General features: G+C 46.2%; 1 protein-coding gene and 1 long non-coding RNA gene across 6 annotated transcripts in view; one reads left to right on the plus strand and one right to left on the minus strand.

Annotated features, from left to right (window-relative positions):
- Positions 1–19,207: 19,207 nt before the first annotated feature.
- Positions 19,208–22,769, minus strand: LOC142800069 (uncharacterized). Its single transcript, XR_012893921.1, has 2 exons — positions 22,641–22,769; positions 19,208–19,543 (listed from the first exon to the last, which is right to left on the minus strand). It is a non-coding gene; the product is annotated as an uncharacterized LOC142800069 (long non-coding RNA).
- rho-7 (rhomboid family intramembrane serine protease rho-7) overlaps positions 19,800–25,534 on the plus strand; it is a 376,470-nt gene continuing 370,735 nt past the window's right edge. For 2 of the 5 annotated variants that reach the window (XM_075887447.1, XM_075887453.1), the window contains exon 1: positions 23,880–24,936. In XM_075887447.1, coding sequence (XP_075743562.1) covers positions 24,899–24,936 — 38 coding nt within the window. In that variant the 5' untranslated portion in view covers positions 23,880–24,898. Of the gene's footprint in view, positions 19,875–23,879; positions 24,937–25,534 lie in introns of those variants that run through there. The other 3 variants (XM_075887456.1, XM_075887440.1, XM_037429346.2) reach the window with 3 other exon arrangements.

Raw genomic sequence — 25,534 nt, forward strand, 5'->3', positions numbered from 1 at the left:
CTACCTAGCGCCTTTATGTGGCTCCAAAAAATCCTAGGCGCGGCCTCCTTTTTTTCGTGTATCTCTGTCATCCAGCGTTCACTTTCACCTTTAATTTTTGCCTCTACCAATTTCTGTACAAGGGATTTTTTCTCCAAATATATTTCCCATATTTTTTTGACTTCATCCTGCGGCCGCTTCTCCTTTTTTGCCTTTCTATGCTCCCGTGATGCTTCGCGTCGCTTCTCGATCGCCTCCCGGATTTCCTTGTTCCACCAACTTTTTGGCTTCCTTTTTCCTTTCCAGCAAACGGTTTTCTTCTCTTTCCCTATCTCCTTCGTCATTAGATGTAACAGCTCCCTATACTCCCAGTCCTTGCCTGGTATTTCACCTACTTCTTCCTCGACTCTTGCGGCTATATTTATTATTTGTTTGTCATTTAAATACGAGCTGCCAGACTTTGATTCTATGCTCATATTTTTAGTTTCGTATCCCATTTGTAATGTTATTCGTTTATGATCACTACCCAAGCTGTTAATGCCTTCCTCGTCTATCCTCATTTCTGTCAGTTTGTGGTAAATTCCTTCAGTCATGAGACAATAATCAATACTTGATTGCTTGTTTCCGACTTCCCATGTGATCTGGCCGTCACATTTAGGCCCCGTGTTAACTATCTCCAGACTATGTTGCTCGCAAAGATCTAGTAATAACTTCCCATTGGTGTCTGAATATCCGTCAAGGTCATGTATGTGGGCATTCATGTCCCCTAGAAGGATGATTTCGGCCCCATTACCAAATTCCTTAATATCCGCACTCATGCAATCCACTATCTCCTGATTCTTTTCTCTGCAGTTATACCCCGTCCACAAGTAGGCTACCCCTAGCCACGTTTCCTTTCCACCTACTGTGCCCAGAACCCAGAGGTGCTCTGAACACGTCTGTTTCACTCTAACCCATTTGGCTCCGCGGTGAATTAGCATTCCTACACCCCCACCTTTCCTTTCCGATATGGTCCTGTTACACCCTTCCCAAACATAATTTTTAATATGTGGTGGCTCTTCCAAGTCTCTAAGGTGTGTTTCTGTAACCGCATACACGCCTATCTGTTCTTTGTTTAACTGCTCCTCAATCTCTAACCATTTTGCCTTCTTTCTGCCACCCTGCATGTTTATGTAACTAATTGCAACACGCGCCTTTTTCCTTTTTCTTTTACCTTTTTTCTGGTCAGCGCAACCGGTGCGGTAGCGCCATCTGACGGCAGCGGCTGCCGTTCCTGCTCGAGCGGCAGCCAGCCGCCGTTCATGCTGATTACTGTGAGCCATGGTTTCGTAGACAAAATGAAAAATACTTAATTTAACTCTTTTAGAAAATAAAAAAATATAAAAAAAGTGAAAAGTATTTTGTTTTATTTTTTTTAAACTGTGTAATTTTTAAAAGTTAAATTGAGTAGTTTTTTTTGTAATCTTTCGAAAGAAGCATTTCAGAAAGGGCATCACTATTGCTGTAAACATCACCATCGTCGTGTTTTTCTTTTCATTTGAGTGCTTTGTTTGCACCGTGGCACGTGCGTTTCATATGCATTACGTGCTGTTTCTCCGTTCTTTCCTTGCCATTTGCTGAAGCTTTGTTGACGGCCGTGATTACTTGAAGGGAACTACTGGACAACGTCCGAGAAAGTGATGTGTGCCTGTGTGACAGTTACTGAGTGATTTGTGAAAATGCCTGGGCACTGTTGTGTTCCCGGCTGCCGCGGGAATTACGACGGAGAAAAGACTGTGCGAGTCTTCACTTTCCCAGCTGATGCCGACAGAAGGAGGAGGTGGTTGAAAGCCATTCCGCGTGCCGACTTTGAACCCGGAAAGCGCTCAGTGGTAAGTCTAAAACGCGTGATATTTATTGCGCGACGTTTTTGTGGTGACGTATTGAACTATGCTAGTTTTAAGTTATGAATTTGCTGTTTCGCTCATGAAATTAACTGTCTTAATAACGCTAACATTATTTGGGTTTGGTTTTACAGGTCTGCGAGCGGCACTTTAGAGAGTCAGACATTCTGACTTCCTCTAAGTATGTGGACTCAAAAACCGGCATAGTCGTCGAGGCAAAACTGAAGATCGCTCGACTCAGCTCCGACGCCGTTCCCAGTGTATTCCCGAACTGTCCAGCGTACCTTTCCGCGCCCGCCGCTACGTCGCGAGAGGCGCCCGCTGAGAAAAGGATGCGCCTTGAAGCAGCCTCTTTACGAGAAGCCATCGCCAATTCACTTGAGACACATGAGGAGGAGGAAACAAAGCACAAGTTTGACACCTTCCAGGCTCTACTGGAATGCCTTCCTCAAATGAAGCTTTCGAATTTTTGGAGTGTTATTTCTAGACCTGCGTGCATTCATTTTCTGAATCTTGCTCTTGAAGACGCCCCTCGTGTTTTGCTGTCAATAACGGTCTTAGAGGATCTCACGGTGAAAGTTCATTGCCAAGATGTGCAGCTTACTACGATTGATGGCATTGGTGCCATCCCTCACAAAGTGAACGACATTCGTTGTTTGACACGCCTGCTAGATTCTGTAGAGTCCTTACATGGAGAACTTTCCTGTAAGCATGAAGACAAAATTGAGGGTTTGCTCAAGTTGGCATTTTCTCTGCTTGAAGATGCCTCAAACTGTGAACTGGCAGATGTTGAACGACTCAATTCCATCCGTTTTTTGAAAGAGCAAGTTTCTCTTCTTCTCGTCAGGCATAGCAAGCAATCTCGGTATTCTCCTGAGTTCCTGGTACTTTCGAGCATTTTATTTACAATTTCTCCGCATGCCTATAGATTCTTGCGCAGTACCGGTAATGTTAGGCTGCCCCATCCATCCACTATACGTCGTGTGTGTAATTCATACAATGCAAGCCCAGAAGCTGAGCAGCAAGGCGCTTCTTTTCTTTCGTATGCAAAGAAGCTGGTCACTACTATGAAAGAGCACGAAAAAATTGTTGTTCTCATGATGGATGAAATTCACCTGCAGCCTTATTTTGACTATAAGGGAGGAACGATTGTTGGTGCGGCTAGCAATAGCCCTAATGCAGCAAAAACAGCGCATGTTTTTATGATGCAAAGCCTACTTTCAAGTCAGAAGAATGTTGTGCACATACTGCCAGTAGAGCGCATCAATGCGGAGGAGCTGCACACTCTTCTGCGTAGTATCATTACTCAGTTGGAAAATGTTGGGTTGCGTATCATTGCTGTAATAACTGACAATAACTCAATCAACCGCAAAACAATGTCACTTTTTGGGGCACCGTGCAAACTTCAGAGTGTGTATCCACACCCTGCTGACCCTGACCGTCCTCTTTTTTTCCTGATTGATCCTGTGCACTTAATGAAGTGTGTGAGGAACAACTGGCTCAATCAGCGAAACTCTGGAACATGCATGTTCTTTCCTAGCGCCACAGAATCTAGCGTACAGCCACCCATACTTACAGCGTCATTTCGTACACTTCGAGAACTACACTTGAAAGAACAGGGTCAGCTCATCAAATCTGCACCGGCGCTTACGACAAAATCTCTCAATCCTTCGAATATGGAACGACAAAATGTTAAGCTCGCGCTAAAGATTTTCAACCCGTCTACAGCAGCAGCTCTTCGAGCGTGTGGGCCTAAACTTCAGCTCGAGCATGTGGCCGGCACAGCAGAGTTTTTAGAACTCATAACTAAGTGGTGGAGCATTGTTAATGTAAAAACATGCAACAAGGGCATTCGACTTCGGGATGAGCTGCAGTCACCGATTGCATCAGTGACAAGTCCACAGGTTCACTTTCTGCTGAATATAGTGGAGTGGCTAGATCTGTGGCAGTCCCTAAGATTTGACGCAAGTGTGCTCACAAGAGAGACTCACAGTGCCCTCCGTCTCACGACAGAAACCTTAGTAAAGGTTGCTGAGTATTGCCTGAATGAGCTGAACTTTGATTATGTGCTTTTAGGGAAGTTTCAGACGGACTCTTTGGAAGAGAGGTTCGGCAAATACCGCCAACTCTCCGGTGCTCAGTACCACATTTCCATCAGACAAGTGTATGAGTCTGAGCGAAAGCTTCGTCTGCAGAACGTTCTGGAGCTCCCAGAAATGGAGGCTGCAGCAGACTCGGTGGCAGTGAATAATGCTGTACTTGATGATTTTGAGATTGAAATAACGGATGAGGACTATGACATGAAGGTGCCAAATCTCCCAGCAATCACATACGTTGCTGGCTACTGCGCCCATGCTGCATTCAAGAAGCTTTTGTGCATGGCTTGCAAAGAAAGTTTAATGCTGGATGACGACATTGAAGTTGAAGGCGGAGAGTTGATCAAGTCCATGACACGTGGTGGTCTCAAGTTTCCGCAGCCTGCCATAATAAATGCCGTTGTTACTGCGGAAATAGTTCTTGACAAACTGAGGAGCGAACAGCATGCACAGCAATTTCATGCGTTACCGAATCAAAAGGAGGCTCTCTTGGCACTCACTCATGATGCGATAAACAACAATGTTGACTTTGATGTGTGTGAAAATGGGCACAGTCCCCAGTTGGTAATGCATTATGTCCTAAGTGCAGCAGCAAACACGCTTTTGAATAACCTGTGCAAACGAAAAAATGATCAGTTGGTTGTTGAAAAGGCCGCAAGAGATAAAGAGCGAAAATTGAAGACATTGAAGAAGTGACTACTCTGCTTGTGGGTGTTGGCTTGTGACTGTTGTTCTTTTTTTATGCGAGAGTTTAGAAACTGATTTTTCATTGTATTTTCATATTCTGCATCTTTTCTTGTGTGTACTGAGAAATTTGTGGCAGCCTTCACGTATTGTATTTTCATATTCTGCATCTTTTCTTGTGTGTACTGAGAAATTTGTGGCAGCCTTCACGTATTTCATATGAGTTATTGTTGTAGCAGTTTGATAACCTTTTGCTGGCTGTTTCTTTTTCCTAAAATAAAACATGACTTGTCAAAATCGCGTGCGTGGTCCTTAAAAATTATTACGAACGTGTTTTCGTACACCTGCGCATCGATACAAAATCAGTGATGATATGCCTGAATGTTACTCGTTATACGATCAAGGAAACCAGAAGAAACATTCATTTAAACTCTGTGCAATTAAACCACGATTCTGCGACCGAGTAAAACGTTTATTGGAGCCGACTGAAAAAAAAAAACGTCACTGGCCCTTCCTCAGCTTCGAAAGCCTTCAGGCGCACGCGGAACTGCGTCGGAAAGCTGTGCGCACGCGCAAGCCGAACCTCCAGAGCCGTCGTAGTGCGGTGACGTCATGGAGCCGTGGAGGGGCCTTAAAAATCTAGGTGGTGTTGGCTATGGTGGCTAGAAGGAGAGGTGTCAGCATCGGCACGCCAAAGAGCGAGCGAAAATTCATCCGGAAGCAGCGGCGCTGCGGTTGCTTCTAAGATGCCCCTCCTGGTGCCCGCCTACGCGTATCAGTCGTTTTTTGTTGGAAATATTTCACGTTACTCTGTTGATTATAACAAAGTCTACCTGTGGCGATTCTGGCGGTGCGCCGCAAAGTGTGTATTGGCACTGAAAACTAGGGTTTTCTATTCACTTCGTAGTATATGAGCTACGAAGCTTACAAGGTAGAGAATCAAGTGACTTGCCATGATCTTGACACCGAAACAAAGTGCTTGCAGTTTTCACTTTGATGCCGCAGTGTTCTCCGTAAAGTCTAAATGCACGTGAAGGTATCAGCAACCGTTATTTTTATGACTTGTTCAATCAAGGTCTTATTTTACATGCAAGACATTTATTTTCACGAAAGCGAAAAACAACATGTGCATTAAGGTTGGAGGGAACTGCAAATTATACGAAACTCAGCTAAAGCCAGTGAATAAGGCTACTAAAGAGAATAGTAAATACACGATAATACAAAAATATCAGTGTTTCTAGGACTGTTGCCGATGTTTTTTCACTATTGCTAGGTTGTAGTTACTGTCATAATAGTTATTTTCGTATTTCACCTTCACATACTGTACTCACTTCTCTAGTATGTATTTTGCTTACATGTTCATAAGTAGAACTGCACTTTCTATTGTATTCATTATTTGCCTATGTATGTGTAGATATTACGTATATGTATTTTTCTAACATATTATCTGTACCACCCCCCTTACACAATGCCCCTCGAGGGCTCTGTAAGGTACTGTAAATAAATAAATAAATATACATAATACACACATGACATTGAGATTTGATTGGCAAACATAGATACTGTCACAAACCAGTTCACGAAAAAAATGATTTCTGCATATGTGAAACACAGCCAGACAGTGACATCACAGTTGTTAATGGGAGTTTTGTAACATTGTGAACAAGACAATAGTAAAATAACAAGAAACAACACAGTCTGAGTATTGCACAATAACATAAAATAAAACCTTGTTCGATGTGTGCTATGACAGTCAAGTCATACATCTCAACTTCAAAAACTTCATTTTTTCTTTTTTTTATTTGACGCATTTTCTCCAGCAACGAGAAAATGCATTCTGGTTAGTGTAAAGAATCTAACAATCTGATTTGTCACTTCCAGTTTGTGGTGTTCACAGCCGACCATATTTAACCTCTTTACAGACAGGCAAGAGATAATGTCTGTTATGCTGTCACTTTTCAACTTGCTAAAAACTGAAGCAATAGGTGAATGCGTCTTCCGTAGTTTTGACCAGGTCGGATGGGCACAAAAGGCATGATTCTGTTGGAATCAAGCTGCGATTTTCAGAATGAAGCAACAGCCTAATACATTTGTTGCACTTCATCTTTTTCACCACCTTCCGGGCCACAAAGCCACTGACGTAATAAGTGATCCGAGAGTCACTTTTGTGTTTAATGAGACCAGTGGGGTCCGGCAGGGCTTCAAAAGCAACAATACAATGATTTTATGAAGCTCATTGAGGCGCCCCACATCTAGCAGCTCGTCCAGCTTATTCTGCAACTTTATTGAATTATTGTGGATGCCCGGACATAGAAGGCTGCTCAGAACTCCAGAAGGCATTTTTTCCTCAGGAGGGTGACTGTGCCAAATTGTAAAAACTGAGGCAATTCACAGAGATCAAAAGTTGTGTCGGCGAAGTGTGATCATTCGATCCAGACATTTGCTTCAGAATTGCAAAAAGATTTTAGGCACGTCTTGGCAGAGGCGAGACGTTATCAAGTACTTATAGGCCAAGGTTTTCGTGACATAGTGCCGGATGAAAAAAGGGTGCCGGTTAGAGTGACGCGGAGTCCTTTGGCAGTTGATTCACTCAGGAACCCATTCTCCTTAGGTATAGCTTTTTCCCAAGTTGCTAAGAGCCCATTGATAACACGCTTGTAGCTACGGACGATGAGTCTTTCGTCGAAATGAGCTTCGCACACAACGCAGTTTTTTTCCAGTGGTTTGTCAGCACAAGGAATCGTACGCTCCCAGGCCTTGACCTGTTCATTATCGGCGGGAGCAGAGAAGATAGATGCTTTCTTCCCTTGTTTGCAGGCCCAAACATATCCCGCATTGCATCCAGGTGCAACGCAGTGTCTTTGCTGTTTACTCATCACTGTGGCATGGTCACATTGGCACGTATTGATCCCGAACAAGTCCAAATAGGCAAAGCGTAGACGGTGCAATTTGCGAGCACAAGAGCAAGCGACTTGAAGTGCCGCGCTGGCGGCTGGTGAGCGCTCTCGACCGATCACGCTGGCGACTTGCGCACCACTCCACGGCCGAATGAAATACCAGCACGCCTCTTTTCAAGGCACGGCCGGGACGATGCTGACACCTCTCCTTCTAGCCACCATAGCTGAGTGCTGGAAGCAAGCACGGAAACTACTCCAAACGTTCCTTAATTACCGCTTTGTAATCTAGAACGACAACGACACGACGAACGACTGCGAGTGCTACCAGCGTGGCGTGGTTTCGTGCCGAGTTCGAGCGACGCCGACAAGTCCAGCGAATGCCGGCCGAGTGAAAACATCGCACAGACTACTGGAGCGTGTCGGTGTTCTTGTGCTTTGATTTGTGATTTTCTGCGTTAAAAATGAGTGTAAACGGACTTCGGAGGTTCAAAGCTTTGAGCATGAGCCCTCACTTACCGCGGAGACAATTCAGAGCGGTGTCATCTGCATCCAGCGTAGGCCTCTACCGTCTAGTTTGTATCAACCAGCACATGCGAGGAACATCGGCTGAAAAAGATCTATGGTAGTTTCCGTCACAACATAGACATCATATGCGACGCCCGAAACATCGCGTAGTGCATACAGGGGACTTTTTATCTGCACTGTTTTCAACATCGGTATTCATCATCGCTGAAAGTGAACCTCACACTAGCCAGCACATTTCGTTGATGAGAAACGGAGTGTCTAGTGTTACGTCAAGACGTAACTCTAGAAGCCGTTAAAGTTACGTCCAGCATGACAATACAAAAGCGGCTGATTACACCCACCGAAACCGATCGGCAGTAGTGGTGTAGTGGTCTAACGCAGCTTGTGCAAGCAAAAGAGGTCGTTGGTTGTTTATATATATATATATATATATATATATATATATATATATATATATATATATATATATATATATATATATATATGTGTGTGTGTGTGTGTGTGTGTGTGTGTGTGTGTGTGTGTGTGTGTGTGTGTGTGTGTGTGTGTGTGTGTGTGTGTAGACGAATCGACGAGAAGGAAGCGGACTGAGCGCGCAAAAGGCTGGCAGCCCTGGTGGTTCTCACCTACTTGTAAATATTGGTAATACACTCATTTCTTTCTTCCGTGTGTTTGTAATCCCCGTAACGAATTCGTGGACGTGCTGAGTTGCAAAGCGCCATACAACGAAGCTCCGCAGTGGTCGTCAAATTGGAGTTTCTGTGATGAAACACGGGACTGATCCCACGGCCGCCTCTCCATCGGCCTCGGCAGCGCCTGTACCATCCACGGCAACGCCTCCACCGGCCCCACCCCCACCCACGTACGCGCTGACGCATCTGAAGCATCCAGGAACGATGAAGTTGATGTCGACACCTGGATAGCCGACTACGAATGTACCAGTGCGCTCAACCGGTATGACCCTACTCTCATGCTGACCAACGTGCTGTTTTACCTGAAAGGCATGGCCAAAGTCTGGTACGAGAACCATAAGGAGGAGATCGGCAGTTGGGACACCTTCAAGGAGAAGCTTCACGACTTATTTGGGAAGCCCATTGGTCAAAAGGCGGCTGCGAAGAAGGAATTGTCTGTAGGTGCTCAGACGTCCACAGAGCCGTATATCTCGTACATACAGGGCGTGCTGGCTCTATGTCGTAAAGTCGAAAACGACATGACGGAGTCTGATAAGGTTAGCCACGTCCTCAAGGGGATAGCGGAAGATGCGTTCAACCTGCTAATAATGTGCCGCAACTTCGGGACTGTCGAGGAAATTATTCAGGAATGCCGGCGTTTTGAACAGGCCAAAAGCAGGCGTATTTCAAGATCTTTCACTCGACTGCCGAACTCCGCTGCGACGTCCTCCTGCGAAGATGGACTGACCTCTCATCGGCAGTCTTCACCGGCGTCTGAAATCGAAGCAATTACACCTGCTCTTCCCAGCAACGGCCACGTCGATTCGCAAGTACCTCAGGTTTGCTTGGTACAGTCGATTGTGCGGGAAGAACTCAGCAATTTGGGTTTCGATGTGTGCGTGGTTGCTCAGTCTCGACCGAATAGCTTCCGTTCAAGCTCGCTGCCTCATTCCCGGTCACCGCCGCAGGAACGGTCTTATCCATGCTCTCGCAATCCGGCTGAAGGGACAACTGCGGATGATCGTCCGATCTGCTTTAACTGCCGCCGCATAGATCATGTCACACGGTATAGCCACAACCATTGGTCTTCATCCCGAACGTGCACTGCACCAACAGCTACCACATTTTCCAGCCCCTTGCACCGATCGCCGACAACTACCGCCGCCTTCCATCCTACGCCTTCGATGCCTTTGATACGCAGCACATCCGCTCACCGTCGCCTCAACGTCATCAGTCTCGTTCGCCGCCTGGACGTCGCTCGTCGTCCCCTTCTCCTCTACGACGACGCCCGACCTCCCTGCTCAATTCCCACCAGGGAAACTAAGCGGTGCAGCTCTTAGAGGTGAAGCTGCATCCTCGATACCGACCTTAAATATCTCATCGTACTGCCGACATCACGAAATTTGATCGACGTCGACGTTGACGGCCTGACTGTGTCTGCACTTATTGACACCGAGGCGCATATTTCTGTGATGAGTGCCCGACTTCGTCGCCGCCTGAAGAAAGTGCTTACACCGGCTGCTCCTGGCATCATACGTGTCGCCGACGGAAGAAGTCTTGCCATCACAGGAATGTGCACCGCACGCATCACAATCGCCGATCACCCTCCATCTGTTCTCTTTGCACTTATTGAGCAGTGTCCCAATCTCATCGAGTGTGCAACCGGCGTTCTCCAACTTGAACTGCCTCGACTTGGGGCTGTGCCGTCCTCACCGTCACACCGCCTGTGCGCGGTTGATTACGTTTGGCTGTCACCGCAAGCCACCACGTTTGTGGCCTTAACGATATCACCAGCTCTTCCTGACGGTGACTACATAGTGTCTCCAAAAGTGGATGTGCTCTTGGCCCGAAGTGTTGCTGTGCCGCATACCATTGTGACCCGTGGACAACTACGTTCAGCTTCCTCTCCTCAACTTTAGTAGTTCGAGCAAATTTCTCCCGCAAGGTATTTCATTAGCCCATGTTTCCCCACTTGATGCACGTAGCATCGTGGCATTAGACCCTGAAGACTCCTCGTCCCCTATTGCAGCCAGCCGAGCAAATGCACCTACCGACGAAATCACGATGATGATTACCCCTGTTCTTCTGCCCTGTCAGGCTGCGCAACTCCACCACGTTCTGACCACCTACCGAGATATTTTTGACATCAATGACCGCCCTTTAGGTGAAACGTCCGTCGTGCGTCATCAAATACATACCGGCGATGCTAGTCCTGTTAGACGGTGACCATATTGTGTTTCCCAGTTCGAACGCCAGGTCATACAACGAGAAGTCGAAAAGATGCTCTCGAAAGTAGTCATAGAGGCCTCTTCAAGTACATGGGCATCACCTGTTGTTTTAGTCAAAAAGAAGGATGGCAGTTGGAGATTTTGTGTTGACTACTGTGCCTTGAACAAGATAACCCACAAAGACGTATATCCACTGCCACGAATCGACGACGCTCTTGACTGCCTTCATGGCGCGCGATACTTCTCATATATAGATCTGCGTTCGGGCTATTGGCGAATTTCTGTAGACGACTTAGACCGAGAAAAACTGCCTTCTTCACACCGGATGGCCTTTACCAGTTCAAGGTTATGCCTTTTGAGCTGTGTAACGCCCCGGCAACGTTCGAATGCAGGATGGACTCTCTCCTCCATGGTTATAAATGGTCCATCTGCCTTTGCTACCTCGACGATGTGATAGTTTTTTCCTCAACATTTGAAAGCCACCTAACTCGTTTGTCGACCATTCTAGCCGTTTTTCGTCAAGCAGGACTCCAGCTGAACTCGAAAAAGTGCAATTTTGGCCGACGAGAAGTCACGGTCCTTGGTCATCGCGTAAGTGCTGCTAGAGTCCAACCGGACCCTGACAAGATTAGCTCTGTGAAGAACTTTTCTCTGCCTTCTTCGACCAAAGATGTTCATTGTTTTGTGGGCTTATGCTCGTACTTCCGACGTTTTATACTCAATTTCGATACAATTGCTCGACCACCAACTGATCTTCTGAAAAAGAACGCACCATTCTCGTGGGGCCAAGACCAAGCAGCTGCGTTTGCAACGCTGATCGACCTGCTCACTTCACCACCAATACTGGCTCACTTCGACCCGTCCGCTACGACTGAAGTTCGCACAGACACCACTGCTCATGGCATCTGCGCCGCGCTCGCTCAACACCAGGGAGGCCAAACGCATGCTATTGCGTATGCCAGCCGCCTTCTCTCCACATCTGAGCGAAACTATTCGATAACGGAGCGCGAGTGTCTTGCGCTGGTCTGGGCTGTAGCGAAATTTCGCCCCTACTTGTACGGCTGGGAGTTTTCAGTTATTACAGACCACCACACTCTGTGTTGGTTGTCGTCGCTCAAGGACCCAACTAGTCGCCTAGGTAGCTGGGCTCTACGTCTTCAGGAGTATAACTTCGACGTAATTTATAAGTCTGGCAGGTTGCACCAAGATGCCGATTGTCTCTCGCGCTATCCGTGGACCCTGCTAGCCTCGCTGTTCATGAAAGCGATTCTTGTGTGCTCGCCATATCTGATTTGCGCGACATCGGTACAGAGCAGCGCTGGGACGCAACCCTCACGACGGTCATTGAGCATTATCTTCAGAACATTCTAACCCTTCGCTCCGTCAATTTGTCCTCCGCAATGAAACTCTGTATCGCCGCAACATGAAGCCTGATGGCCCGGAATTTTTGCTAGTTATTCCCCGACACCTACGTGCGACGATTCTTCAACATCTGCATGATGCTCCAACAGCAGGACACGTGGGGTTTTCACGCACCAATAACCGTGTGTGGCAACGGTTCTTTTAGCCTGGCCTGTATAAATTTGTGCGCCGCTATGTCGCTACTTGCGAGCGCTGCCAGCGTCGCAAACGTACTGATCTCCGTAGGCTGGCCTGCTCCAACCTATTGACATTCCCCCGGAACCATTCTTCCGCGTTGGTCTCGACTTGCTCGGTCCTTTCTCGACGTACGTGTCAGGCAACAAATGGATCGCTGTCGCAACTGAGTATGCGACCAGATACACTATAACTCGTGCCTTGCCAAGAAGCTGTGCTACAGACGTCGCAGACTTTCTACTGAATGACGCCATTCTGCGGCATGGGGCTCCGCGCCAGCTTCTGACGGATCATGGCCGCTGCTTCCTCGCAAAAGTTATCAGCAAAATCCACCGTAGCTGCTCCACCGAACGTCATCTTACTACTACCATCCGCAGACCAACGGCCTCACGGAGCACCTCAACCAAACTCTTACAGACATGTTGTCCATGTACGTCTCTTCTGATCACCGTGACTGGGATGCAACGCTCCCCTATGTTACCTTCGCATACAATTCGTCAAAGCATGACACCACTGGCTATTCTCTGTTCTTTCTTCTGTACGGCCGCAACCCTGCGTTGCCATTCGACACACTCCTTCCTTCTGATACCACTGAACCAACGGCGTATGCTCAGGACGTTGCTTCTCGAGCCTGCGTCGCTCGCCAAATCGCACATACTAGGCTCACTGCTTCTCAGGCCTCACAAAAAGTCCGCTACGATGACTGGCACCGTGACGTTGACAACCTTGCTGACTCTCTCGTCCTAGTTTGGATGTCGCATCGACGTGACGGCTTGTGCGAGAAGTTCCTCCCAGGATACACAGGGCCCTACAAAGTTCTCTGCAAGGTCACCGATGTCGACTACCTCATCACTCCCGTTCAACCACACTCGTCTTCTGTCACACCACCTACTGATGTTCATGTGTCACGACTAAAACGGTACTATACTGCCAGTCTTGATTGACTTAGCGGCGCCGTGACGGCGCTTCGTCCGCCGCGGGTGATGTTACGAGGCAGTGGGCATGGCCCCACCGTCATAGACGAATCGAAGAGGAGGACGCGGGCTGAGCACGCGAAAGGCTGGCAGCCCTGGTGGTTCTCACTTGCTTGTAAATATTGGTAATACACTCATTTCTTTTTTCCGTGTGTTTGTAATCCCCGTAACAATATATATATATATATATATATATATATATATATATATATATATATATATATATATATATATATATATATATATATATATATATAGTGGGAGTAATAATTCAATGGGCCAGTTAGTCTTCGTGAAGGTATGGGATATGGCACAACGGGAGCGTTGTCAACAAGGATAAATATATTTATTTCCCAACAGTTTCGGGAGGGGACCTCCCTTCATCAGGGGATGAGTATATATATATATATATATATATATATATATATATATATATATATATATATATATATATATATATATATATATATATATGTATGTATATATATATATGTGTGTGTGTGTGTGTGTGTGTGTGTGTGTGTGTGTGTTTTCTTAAAGAAGTTAGCCTTTGCGGCGGCGCAAAACCGCGTCGCTGCAGCGCCGTATAGTTCTGCTGTAGCATGCGCACCACAGAGTGAGATTATCCCAGTGACACACAAGGAAACCTCTGAGACTGCCAAGTGACTCAACTTTAAACTAATGTGGTCTGTATGCTCATTCCAGGACATATGTTCATTAAAAAAAATTGCCCGCAGCTTCCCTCGGGGGAACACTGAGGAGGATGCGGACCATATAATTGGTTAACGGGGTGTTAAAGTGCGACTTACTTGGGTCGATGGCTAAATTGGTTAACGTGGTTGTGAAATGGGGTGTTAAATTGCGACTGACTTGGGTCGATGGCCAAATTGGTTAACGTGGTTGTAGGAGGGGGTGTTAAATGAGTGAACACGTACACACGTATGCGAAAGGGCGGCGCTGGTCGAAGGGACGTCGATCATTGTGTTTGTGGATTCGGTGGAATTCATTTCACCGCGACCTTGGACGTCGACGCGCCGTACAAACCAACCGACGAGCGGCAACTGAGCGAGCGAGCGCCGACCTTGAGTATATATACAGCACGACGGCGCATGCACTGTCAGCTGTTGAATGTTCTCGAAGCGCGATGCCACATGCGCGTCCACTGGAGAATCAGGAGAATTGTAGATGTCGAACGCGGTGTGTAGAGGAGGAAGGGTGCACAGATGGTGTAGGAGTGAAGCGCGCGCGGTGTGTAGAGGAGGAAGGGATGCACAGATGGTGGAAGAGTGGGCGACGGCGCGACGGCGCATGCGCGCGCGTCAGCTGTCGAATGTTCGAGAAGCGGTGCGGACGGCGCGGACGGCGCACTACAAGGCGCGAGTATAAGATGCTCCGCATCTAAAACTACTCGAAGCGTCTTAATGAATTTGGTATTTCAGGAGAATCAACTGTCCGATCAATGTTATGACTTCCAGATTCCCGGCTAGAGCTCTCCGACTGGGTTGCAAGAGCGTGGAGACCCTCAAGGATTTCTTGAACTTCATGTCTTGCTGGGAACACCACGCAAATGGAGCAGGTGGATTCCTAAGCACCTCGACAGCAGTTGGCCTTCGGGTCACTATTTCAAGCACGTTGGCTCTGCGGGATCATCTAAAGAAACACAATTTCAAGTATCTCATGACGGCCAGGCTCAGCCAGGATTCACTAGAAAACTTCTTCGGAATAGTGAGACATTCGTGTGGCTCAAATGATCATGCAAAGCCAACGCAACTCTTGATCGTTGTAAACTGCTTGTCATTTTACAACCTGGCAACAGCAGTCAGCTCGGGAAATGCAGAGCTTATAGAGGAAATGAGCTCTCTTCTTGAACCTTATGATGGCTCCACCCGAGAAGTCCGAGTTGATGACTTGGACAATGCTGTTGAAGCCGAAAACCTGGACTTGGCGGGCCGCATACTTCAGAGGATGCCGTCTGATCACAAAGAATACGTGGAGCAGAAGAGCGATGATCGGCTCATATATTATATGTCCGGTTATGTGGCACGAAAGTTCCTAAAATGAAATGACTGCACTGAGTGTAAGAACGTTCTTTCGTTCACCACGGCTAAACCGGCAAGAACTTGCGAGTTCACAGAGCTTTGAGAAAGAGGTGGGCTTCTCTACCCATCTGACGCCTTATTTGAGGCAGTAAAGAAGCTATAGGGTATATTTACCACCTTTTGCAGCAAGCAAGAGCTGTGCAGCAACAGCGTGATTGATGTGATGGCGCTCGCCAAAAAAAGCACTTTGACTGTAGCCTAGGCTGCAGCCAGCATGCAGACCTGCTTACTGCAGCAGCGGTAAAGTTTTACGTGCTGACACGACTTCATTTTTTCGTGAAGGGCATCAACGAGTCCCGAGAGTCAAAATGAAAAAAAAAAAAAAAGCTGCACGCGAAAATCGGTCGGGGTTCATAAGGATGTCACCGTGATGAAGTAATCTTTTCCATTCTCTGTAATGGAAATGAACTTGATCAGTGTTTTTGCTCGCTGCAGTATGCGCACTCGTAAATAAAGAGCTTCTTATTACATCCTGTCACTGGTACCAAGTGGCGTTTACTTTTGATTATATACAGGGCGATATTCCGGGCACAGCAGCAGTATTTAGGCGTGCGCGTAATGCAAAAATGCCTGTGCACTTAGCTTTAGAAGCACGCTCAAGGACCCAAGATGGTCAAAATTATTCCCAAGTCTTCCGCAACAGCGTGCCTCTCAATCAAATGCAGTTTTGTCACCTTAGCTACATAATTAAAATTGCATGATGCAACTATCGACAAGAACGGTGCTACGCGCGTAATGAAAAAAAGTCGGAGCTGTCGCAGGGTGCAGACTACGACTAGTTACAGCAGTAATATAACAAAGAAACTTCCAGGTTTATAGATGCTCCTCCGATACCTCGTTCTTCCTAATCTTTTATTCGTTCACCAACCGAGCTTTGAAGAAACTGCGGGAACTTTGTTTTCCCAGGGATGACTGCTTCGCCGTCGTATGTAAGTACCTGCTTTTTACATTCTGACCGTAAATTGAAGTTTTATGGCATTTCGTTTTGTTTTGAATGCACTACGAACACATATATTCAGAATGCTTTTCGCGGAAGTGTCAGCAATGAAACACATAAGGCTATTAAGCGCGACGTATCCATGCGCATGACACGGGATCGAATCCCAGCCGTGGCTGCTGCATTTTCGGCGGAGGCGCAAATGCTTGATTGAGGTGCACGTTAAAGCACCCCGGGTGATTGAATTTCGGGGGCACTCCTCTACAGCATCTTTCATAATCATATGGTGGTTTTGAGACGTTAAACCCCTGGTATTAGTAATATCAAAACACAGAAGTGCATAAAGAGCAATGCGTGATGTGACAGCCCATGCTAAGGTGGCGCCATTTCACGACTGTCGATACGAACTGCTTCAAATATGACTCCTCCCTGAACACACTACCCCATATTCTAGTACACTATAGAAAAAGCCAATCATTTTCACCGGCAACGTCTTCCAAAAGTTGTTCGTGGCAGAGACTGCTGCGCCGCACGGCGCACGAGCCGCCCCCACACAGAAACAGCTGCTGCGCCGCACGGAAATGACGCCATGCATTTTCTGGTTGGGCGCTTCGTTTGAATAGTCTGGAGTGTCTAGCGGTACGCCTAAACGTCACGATAAAAGCCGTTAAAGTTACGTCCAAACGTAAAAATAAACAAAAATGTTTGTTAGGTCCAGCGTGACAACAATACCAAACCGGCTTATTTGCCATCCGAAATCGATCGGCAGCTGTGGCGTAATTCAGGTATTGCATTGTTCACGTGTGAATTTACAGAAGCTTCATCGACTATTTGCTGTTTTCTTATGGGGTTTTTTTTTGGAGCGAACAAGTAGAACTAACTTATACAGACGGGTTCGCTCTGGTGGACTTGGTCTGTGTCATTTGTACCATCGTCAGTTAGTTAACCGGTTTATGTTTTTCCGAAATAATCGAGACCCATTCATTTGTACTGTTATACAACTTAGACTTGGAAGACGGTTGCCTGAATTTGTGGTAGCATCTGGTCACATGAAAGCAAGCATTAGAAAAAGAAGTTGTTGATTCATGTCTTTTTCTAAAAACGCATTTTTCATTGGGATACCTCAGTACAGTTTCGCGTAAAAAGTTATACAAAAATTTAGTAGAAACAGTTCTTTCTGTTCACCTATATAGAATATTATACCGTGTAGGCCCAGGCCAAAATGTCTTAAGCCGTGTAAAAAAATGGAGGAATCACCTGGAGCGAAATCTTTTTTCTTTAAATTGCACACTGGGACCTTGCCCGTGAAAACATGTATGTAAGAAAAAGGTTTATTCCTTCCTTGGGGAATTGATTGCCTTCTCTGCAAAAAGCCGGAAACAATCGAACATGTTTTTCTGGAGTGCTGGGATGCAGTCTTTTTCTGGGATGTTCTTCAAAGGACTTTGAAAAAGGATCTTCCTCTCGTTGCCCATGGCATCAGATTTCTACCAGTATCAAATGAAGAAGGAATACCTTTTAACCTAGCTATGTTACTGGGCCTGCACGGTATAAGGCAATCTAGAATGGCGGTGCGCCATGATGATGTTAATGCACGTCCGGTTAGGCAATACTTCTTTCAATCTGTCTGTTGGTTCGTGGAATCACAAAAGGTTCAACAAGAGGTGCCCGAATGGCTTCATCAAGTAGAAAGCCTTCTACACATGAAGGAATTTTAAAAAGCCTGTTAAATACGACGCTTTTTACATCTTTTCTTTGTTTCATGTTTCTGCTTTGTTTGATGTATATTTGTTTGTGAATGTTGTACGTACACAGGCAATAAAGAAAGAAAAAAGGCAGCTGTGGCGTAGTTGATTAGAGCAGCACATTAAAAGCTAGTGAGGTCGGTGGTTCAAGTCCCATTGCAGTCATCGTTACTTTTTCTTTCTTTTTGTTCACGCGTGTATTGTTTCAAACATTTGCGCTTCCTCATCAGCCTGACTTGCTGCTGGTGTTGGTACCGTCCACAGACCCTTTAATATTGGATCTTTGATGACTCCCGCCGGACTGACTATATTTATTATGATAAAGTGATTTGTGAATTACTGCTCTTCATCCGCGTGACGCAAAAAGACACGAAAAACGCAAATGCAGCTGGCTGCATTGGTTTCTTCGACACAGGTGTCGGGAATGTTGATTTCCACGGTTTATCTAAGTTTTGATGACAGAAAGGTGCACTGCAACGTAGTCTCGGGCAACTTTTTTTTATGTTGTTCAGTGTACCATCACCTGACGAGGTAACCGGCAGGCCGCTTCAAAATACTGACGTGCCACCGCAATGTTCTAGGCGATCAACACTTGCTAAACGATGCCCAAGAGCAACTGCCGATGGAGTTAGCCCATCTAACTACAATACAGCTTGTCTGTCTTGCTGAATAACATGCACGGCCCGTGACAGCACTGGAGCATTTAAGTAGCAACGGATGAAAACGGCCGTACGTGTTCGCACTTGACAAAACAGCCGGCAATGCAGTAGATCTGGCCTTCGGAGATCGCAGGCTTCGTAAGAACACTACAATAAAGTTGTTTCCATCCATCGTATGAACACTTCGCCGACGCACTAGAGTTTTATGCATGTGCGTCCGGTCAGTCACACGTGAACTGTGTGAAAGCATTTATTTCATCGTCGACCTTGCCCTTCGCGACAAGCAAAACTCGGCAGCAAAAGCACTTTCACCTTTGACAGCACCACGCTTGGCATTGCAATCTAGAAAATGCAGTATGTTCAGCAACAATAATACGCACTTCATACTGAGAAACTTTATGGCGCACACACTCAGATGAAGGTGCAGCACGGTGGACAGCTGCGCTAGCTCCAACCACCAGGTTCAACTGGGCATCGAGCAGTCACATGAAGCAGCGATGACACAGGGCCTCCGGTCCTCCTTGGGGGCGGCCTAGGCTATGGCCACGACTTTATCGGAGTTTCCACTACCTACACACAGAACAACCAACACACATCGCAGGCAGCTACCATCTCGCAGTGTTTACCTGTCGCGAGCTGCAGCGCCCATGGCGCTCCCTGTATTTAAGATACTTTTAATATGTGTTTAGTTAAAAAACCTATGCTGATTGAATCGTTAAACACTTGCTCAGTAAAATTTTGTATGTTTAACGCAATACACATGAATACGTTACACATTTAACTAGCTTTAGGTAATAATTTTTGAAGTGACGTCACTTTTGTGCGGCGCAGGAGCCACTTCTGTGTGGGTACAGTGTAGGAAAGGTAAGGAGAGGCCCTGACGTACGGAGGAAGAAAAAAGGTAAGGAGAAGCCCTGACGTCACTCGTTGTGCAGCCGAGATGAAGCCGAAAGTCGCCCATATTGACTAGGCAAATATTCCTCGCTTGTTTACATCCGAATGTAAAGCAGAAGGCACGACTCTCTCTTCGGCTCGGAAAGCACGTGGGCTGCGCAGCGCGTGTGTCGTGACGATCTGAAACTAATGGAACTGGGCTCATAACTCTGAGCCAGCGGGACACCTTCAGCGAAATCGCTTCGTCCGAGTAATAACAGGGAGTATCAGCTCGCCGACAACGAAGCAACTTCGAGAGAACGCGCGCTAGATGCACTGACAACGGCGAGTGCTTTCACGTCATTAATTCAGCGACTGTACAGACAACACGATCGGTCGTGCGCCTTCTACAGTTGCATTCCGCCACGCGGCCGACGCAGCGTCCTGCCACTGTGTCCCGTGTTCCGCGTGAAACTCACCGGCGTCAGCATTCTGCGACCGTGGTGACTTTGAGCACGGTGCTAGTGACAGTTGAACGTGGTTATTGTTACGTTGAGATTACATGCAATGCTGGTGGAGAGTGTACCAAGCGGAACAGCAAAGCTGTTTTAATACGCACATGCAAGTTGTTACTGTACATACACAACACGAAACTACGTATGTACACATGGTCATCACGGCGTCTTGCTGGGCTCAACAGCGTCGTCCGTCCCTCGCTGACCTGCAAGGTGTTCGTCGTCATTCAGCTTCGTCATGGTGCCCAACGCAATTTCGCTGAACACTAACTGCTTCATCCACGTCATCCGCCGCACGACACATGGATATGCACTTGTTCTACGCACTGTTCAAACCCCGTGATGGACAAAGGGATTTGTAAACGTTGCTAAGAGTATGTAACAGCCAGGAGAACACTGCGTAACCAATAACGCGGCGCAGAGCACAGATATTGTCCGCCACGGCTCAGCACGAGATCTAGGGAGGCACACATTCCGCCGCCAGCCGCGGCCGCTCACTGCTAGACCAGCTCCACTGCGCAACACGTAACCATAGTAACGCCGTCATTGTGCCTAGTGAATATGGCCGCCATGATGTCATTTCGGCCACATTTTTTACGCCCTGCGCCGGCTGGGCATGCCCTCTCCTTACCTTTCCTTCCTCCGTAGTGGCGGCCAACGGTTGCGATGGCAGGTAACGGCTGGCGGTACGTTCGGATGCGTCTCGGACTGTTTCGTTTCGCTGTAAATATTTCGAGCCTCTGCCGACCGGCACATTCTTTCTCATTCTGTTTATTTAACTCGTTCAAATGCTTTCACGAAGAAAATTTGAGTGACTTTCGGGGAACGAAGCGACCGTTGAAGCTTTCATCGGATGAACACCCGTTGCAAGCCCGGGCCGGTGAGTAGAAACCACTTCAGTTTTTTAAGGATGGTTGCTTGCGGGGCTAGTTGGTTCATTTCAACATATGTAGTTTTTTTTTTTGTCAATGCCTGCGTAGGCGTCACACAGTGGCAGCGCATTGAAGTATTAAATTTTAAAATTGTTGAACGTCTCAATTTGTAGCCGGAAAAACGTGCGTTACTTGCGGCGTGCATGGCTTCACGTGGGAACGAGTCGCTAACTCAATAGTTAATTCTGAAATTCTATCACCAGGTAACACCAACCATGCCGTTGCGATAAAAGAAGGCAAACGAATCATTGTCGCCTCGCATGTGTCTTCTTAGCTAGCCCATATACTAGTGCAAAAAACCTACTAGTTTATTTATTTATTCACAATACTAGTTAATAATTTACTGCAGTCGCGTTTGAGAAACATCACACAATTATAGGTCTGGTTTCGCTATAAAGTGGCAAAGGAAGCGTCACATAAATGAGGAATACTTCATTTTCTGCCACAGCCTCCTGGCCTACCTGACATGGAAGCAAATGTTTACAATGGGCAAGGAACCTGCTACGTGACATGCCTTGTGAAGAAGCAGCCCTGAGTAATATACGTGTTATGAGGTACCACTACATATATGTATCAAATACTGCTGTTTACTAATTAACTGAGTTTATTTGTTTACTTTGGAAAATTTCATGCATTGATTTCATGCATTGATATCTGGTGATGTTACTCGTTTTTCCAGACTGCCATGCAATGACAGGATGACTACCTCTGAATGTCCACTCTGCAAGCACGTTGAAACATCTGAATGTTTTCTACAACACGTCATCTCGAACCTTACACATGTAATGCTGTATTTGTGAATTTTTTACAGTGCATATTGTGGAGAGGTGCTCTAGATTGGCTACAAGCATTGCCTGCCTACCGTGGCATGGACTCTACACTTCATTAATGTTGAAACTGTAACACTATTAGTTAGATTATGTGGCTTTGCTGAGCTCATCAACACACTGTTTGATCCCAGCCATTGTAGCCATATTTCGATGGGGGTGAAACGCTAAGACGCTTGTGTGCTTAAGGGTTTGTTCGATTCACCTGCACCACATCATTCATTTTACAAAGTGCTGCACCTCGCCATTCGTTTCAGTGGTGCATCAATGGCATCTTCTAAATCTTGCCATTCATTTCAAAAAGCGCAGGAGAGGTACAGCACCAAAACTATTTCATGACTTTGCGGTACCTTCTGCTCTGACGGCGCTGGTTTGGTGCAGCCGCTCGGACAGCTAAACAAACAACATAGCATTAGGCGTAGGTGCTGTACCCACCCCTATAAATGCGGCGTGTTTTGCCAAGATGTTTGCACCTCATTAAATTAAGCGAACAAAAATAAGGATTCCACCTTGTCGGTACCTTGTCATTCACTTGTGATGCCGCACCGCACAACTCCTGCCGCACAAGTTCTGAACTTCTCGTGCACAGCTGTGAATCAGTTCGGATTGGTGCAGGTGAACTACACTGACCCTTAAAAGATGGAAGCTGGAAAATATGAAAAATATGTTAACATAAGGGGTCAAAGCAAATGTTTCGACAAGCACTCTTGTCTCCTGTGAGCCTACATTGTCATTTGTTTGAACCCCTGGAAGCCAGAATCAACCTAATTTGTCCACTACTGTACGACTCACGATCACTTCATAGTTGGCATGTGAATTGTTGGAAATTATTAATTGCACTACATAATGAACACACCCACAGTGATGGGCATTAACAGGCTTTCCGACATTTAGTTGTGCCTTGTGACAGTTTACCAACAACACCCAGAACTGTTTTGTCTTAATTAACTGTGTTTGCCTCATACAAGATTACAAAAAGATGCACCAAAGCTCATAAGACTGCACTCAATTGCTTTAGCTTTGCACATATGTTCAATGGGCTCCTAAAATAATAAATCATAAAGGTGATAAGCAGTTGCAGCACAGCTTCCTCAAATACGTGAATGCTGCCATGAGGAGCAAGATTGTGTTCATTGCATGTGGTAGTACTGTTTTTTTTTTGGCAGAAAAGCGTTCCAGATTTCTTTGTGCACATCTGCTTCTGTTTAAATTAAGTTGTCATAACTATAGTGTGTACCACTACGAAGAGAAATTCTGTGCACTACGGTCATGAAAAAAAATCTAGGAAATCGCACAGGTAGTTGAAACATACATGATCTTCACTTATCTGCAACCACACTGCAAGATAGTACGTATTTTAAGTCCTAACCTCTAAATGTAGCAGGGAGAAAACAACTTCATTTTCAACCACAAGTATACTGAAAAAGTAAACACAATAACAAGTGTGTAATAAATGTGACCTTTATTGATCCAGTATTCGGAGAGATTCACATCATGTACCACCAATCGATTTCAGGAATGATTGCTTGTAAGAGAGTACTGAAGTTCTATGGACATGTCTATGCAAAAAAAGAGATTGTGCTCAGGGCTGAGCAGATAGTGAGATGTAAGAGTGCCAACAAAGATGTAGAGATAACAAAATTGTACAATGCATACCTGAAGCTTATTTTCTCAGAATTGGGCCTTTCGATCTGTAAGCACACACCTCATAAGTGTCCCTTTAGCATACATGTTCGCTGCATACTCAGCAGACTGGTCATTACCTGCGACGAGAAATTCTAGCTGTGGTAACTTTGTAACTTAACTCTAACAATAAATGTAGCAAGCCTGAAATATTTTTAGGCCCATCCCCTAAATATATAATACCTATGATATGGGCTCACGGCTGAGTATTAAAACTAGTGCCTACGCTCTCCACACGACGCGACATTGCAGAATTGTGAAGTACTCATTGTAGCATTGCAGAGCGAGAAAGATTCAGAAATGCACGCATTCGCAATTGCTTATTTAACAAATTTAGCACAACTAAATTGCTCTAACTGCGCGAGCTATCTATTGGCAATGTACAAGTTTCTTTTCCGATTCCACATCATGCATACACTTAAAGATCAACACTACGGGGCAAGCGCCGCATCTGACGGCAGAATCGGACCCTTGTCCTGAAGCCACGCTATTAAACTCGAGCGCCGCAACACAATGAGAGCGACGTTCATTCAGCGATTTCGATGTTCAGTTATATGCATATGCTTGTTAGCTTTCAAGAGTCTTTACTCATGGGTTTAAAGCTTTCGATACGTATGAGTGACTTGTTTTGTTCGGACCCGACCGTATACATTGATTGTACCGGCTTGGACACTCGCAATAAACGATGCAAACCTTACTTGATTGACGTTGTTTTTGCCAGTCGAGGCCAGCTAGGTACCCTGGCGATAATTACAGACGCGAAACGCGATTGGGCAAAGAAAAAAAAAAAAAAACCCAGCGGAAGCGAGCAGCGCGAACTAGCCGCGGACCCCCTCCCCCCCCCCCTCTCCTTACCTGCAACAAAAAAATTACGCGTTTGTTTATTGATGATGATAGTACTTTTAGCGCCATCTTGCCTCGCGGTATTGCAGTTTAGTACGCCGCCGCTACAAGTTATTTGCAAGTTATTTGATACAACAGCCCAAAGGTACAGTTTCCGTTCTAGCGGGTCTCCCCAACACACACGGAGGAAGGAACGTGCCAACACAGAACGTGCGCAAGCTCAGCAGCAAGCATTAGGAAAAAGACGGCAGCATGCTACCCGGGGGCGTAACTACTCGACTCTGTTACCGGTGCGTGGTCATTGGCTCCTTTTTTTTTTTGTCCAGTTTATTATTTAACCCGCACTTTAGCTTTTATACGGGACTAGTATTTGTTGACATAATAGTACCGCGCTAAGTGGACGTTCAGGCATGTCGTCCGTGGCCGCGACTGCCGATTCATTCGATCATGTATGTCGGATGTGATGTGACCGATATGTCGTGTCATACGAGCGGCGCTGTCATTCGTATTCTATGCCCGTACAAAACGCACACCTATACACTTCTTTGGAAGTTGTGGCTGTACAGTCGCTCATTATTTAAATCGTGAATGCCTAAGCGTCTTCCGCACAGTCGACAAGCGAAGCATGCGCACGATGAACAGTCCAGCTGTTTTCTGTTTCGGTGACTGGACACAGATACGCCAGGAACTGCCCCTCCTTCACTCGGTGGTCGACCGTTCAGGTTAAAGGGGGAAAAAAAAGGGGGGGGGCAGATTGTAAAAAAAAGGACCTAACGATAGTGTTCTTGCATCATTGTCGACAACTAACATCAATGCTTTCATTGTTGTCAACCAGCGCATTTGCTGGCGTTTCCTTCGGTAAAGAACAGTCTAATGTGACTACAGCAC

The sequence above is a fragment of the Rhipicephalus microplus genome, chromosome 1 (assembly GCF_043290135.1).
Source record: "Rhipicephalus microplus isolate Deutch F79 chromosome 1, USDA_Rmic, whole genome shotgun sequence".
In the NCBI taxonomy this organism is placed as follows: domain Eukaryota; kingdom Metazoa; phylum Arthropoda; class Arachnida; order Ixodida; family Ixodidae; genus Rhipicephalus; species Rhipicephalus microplus.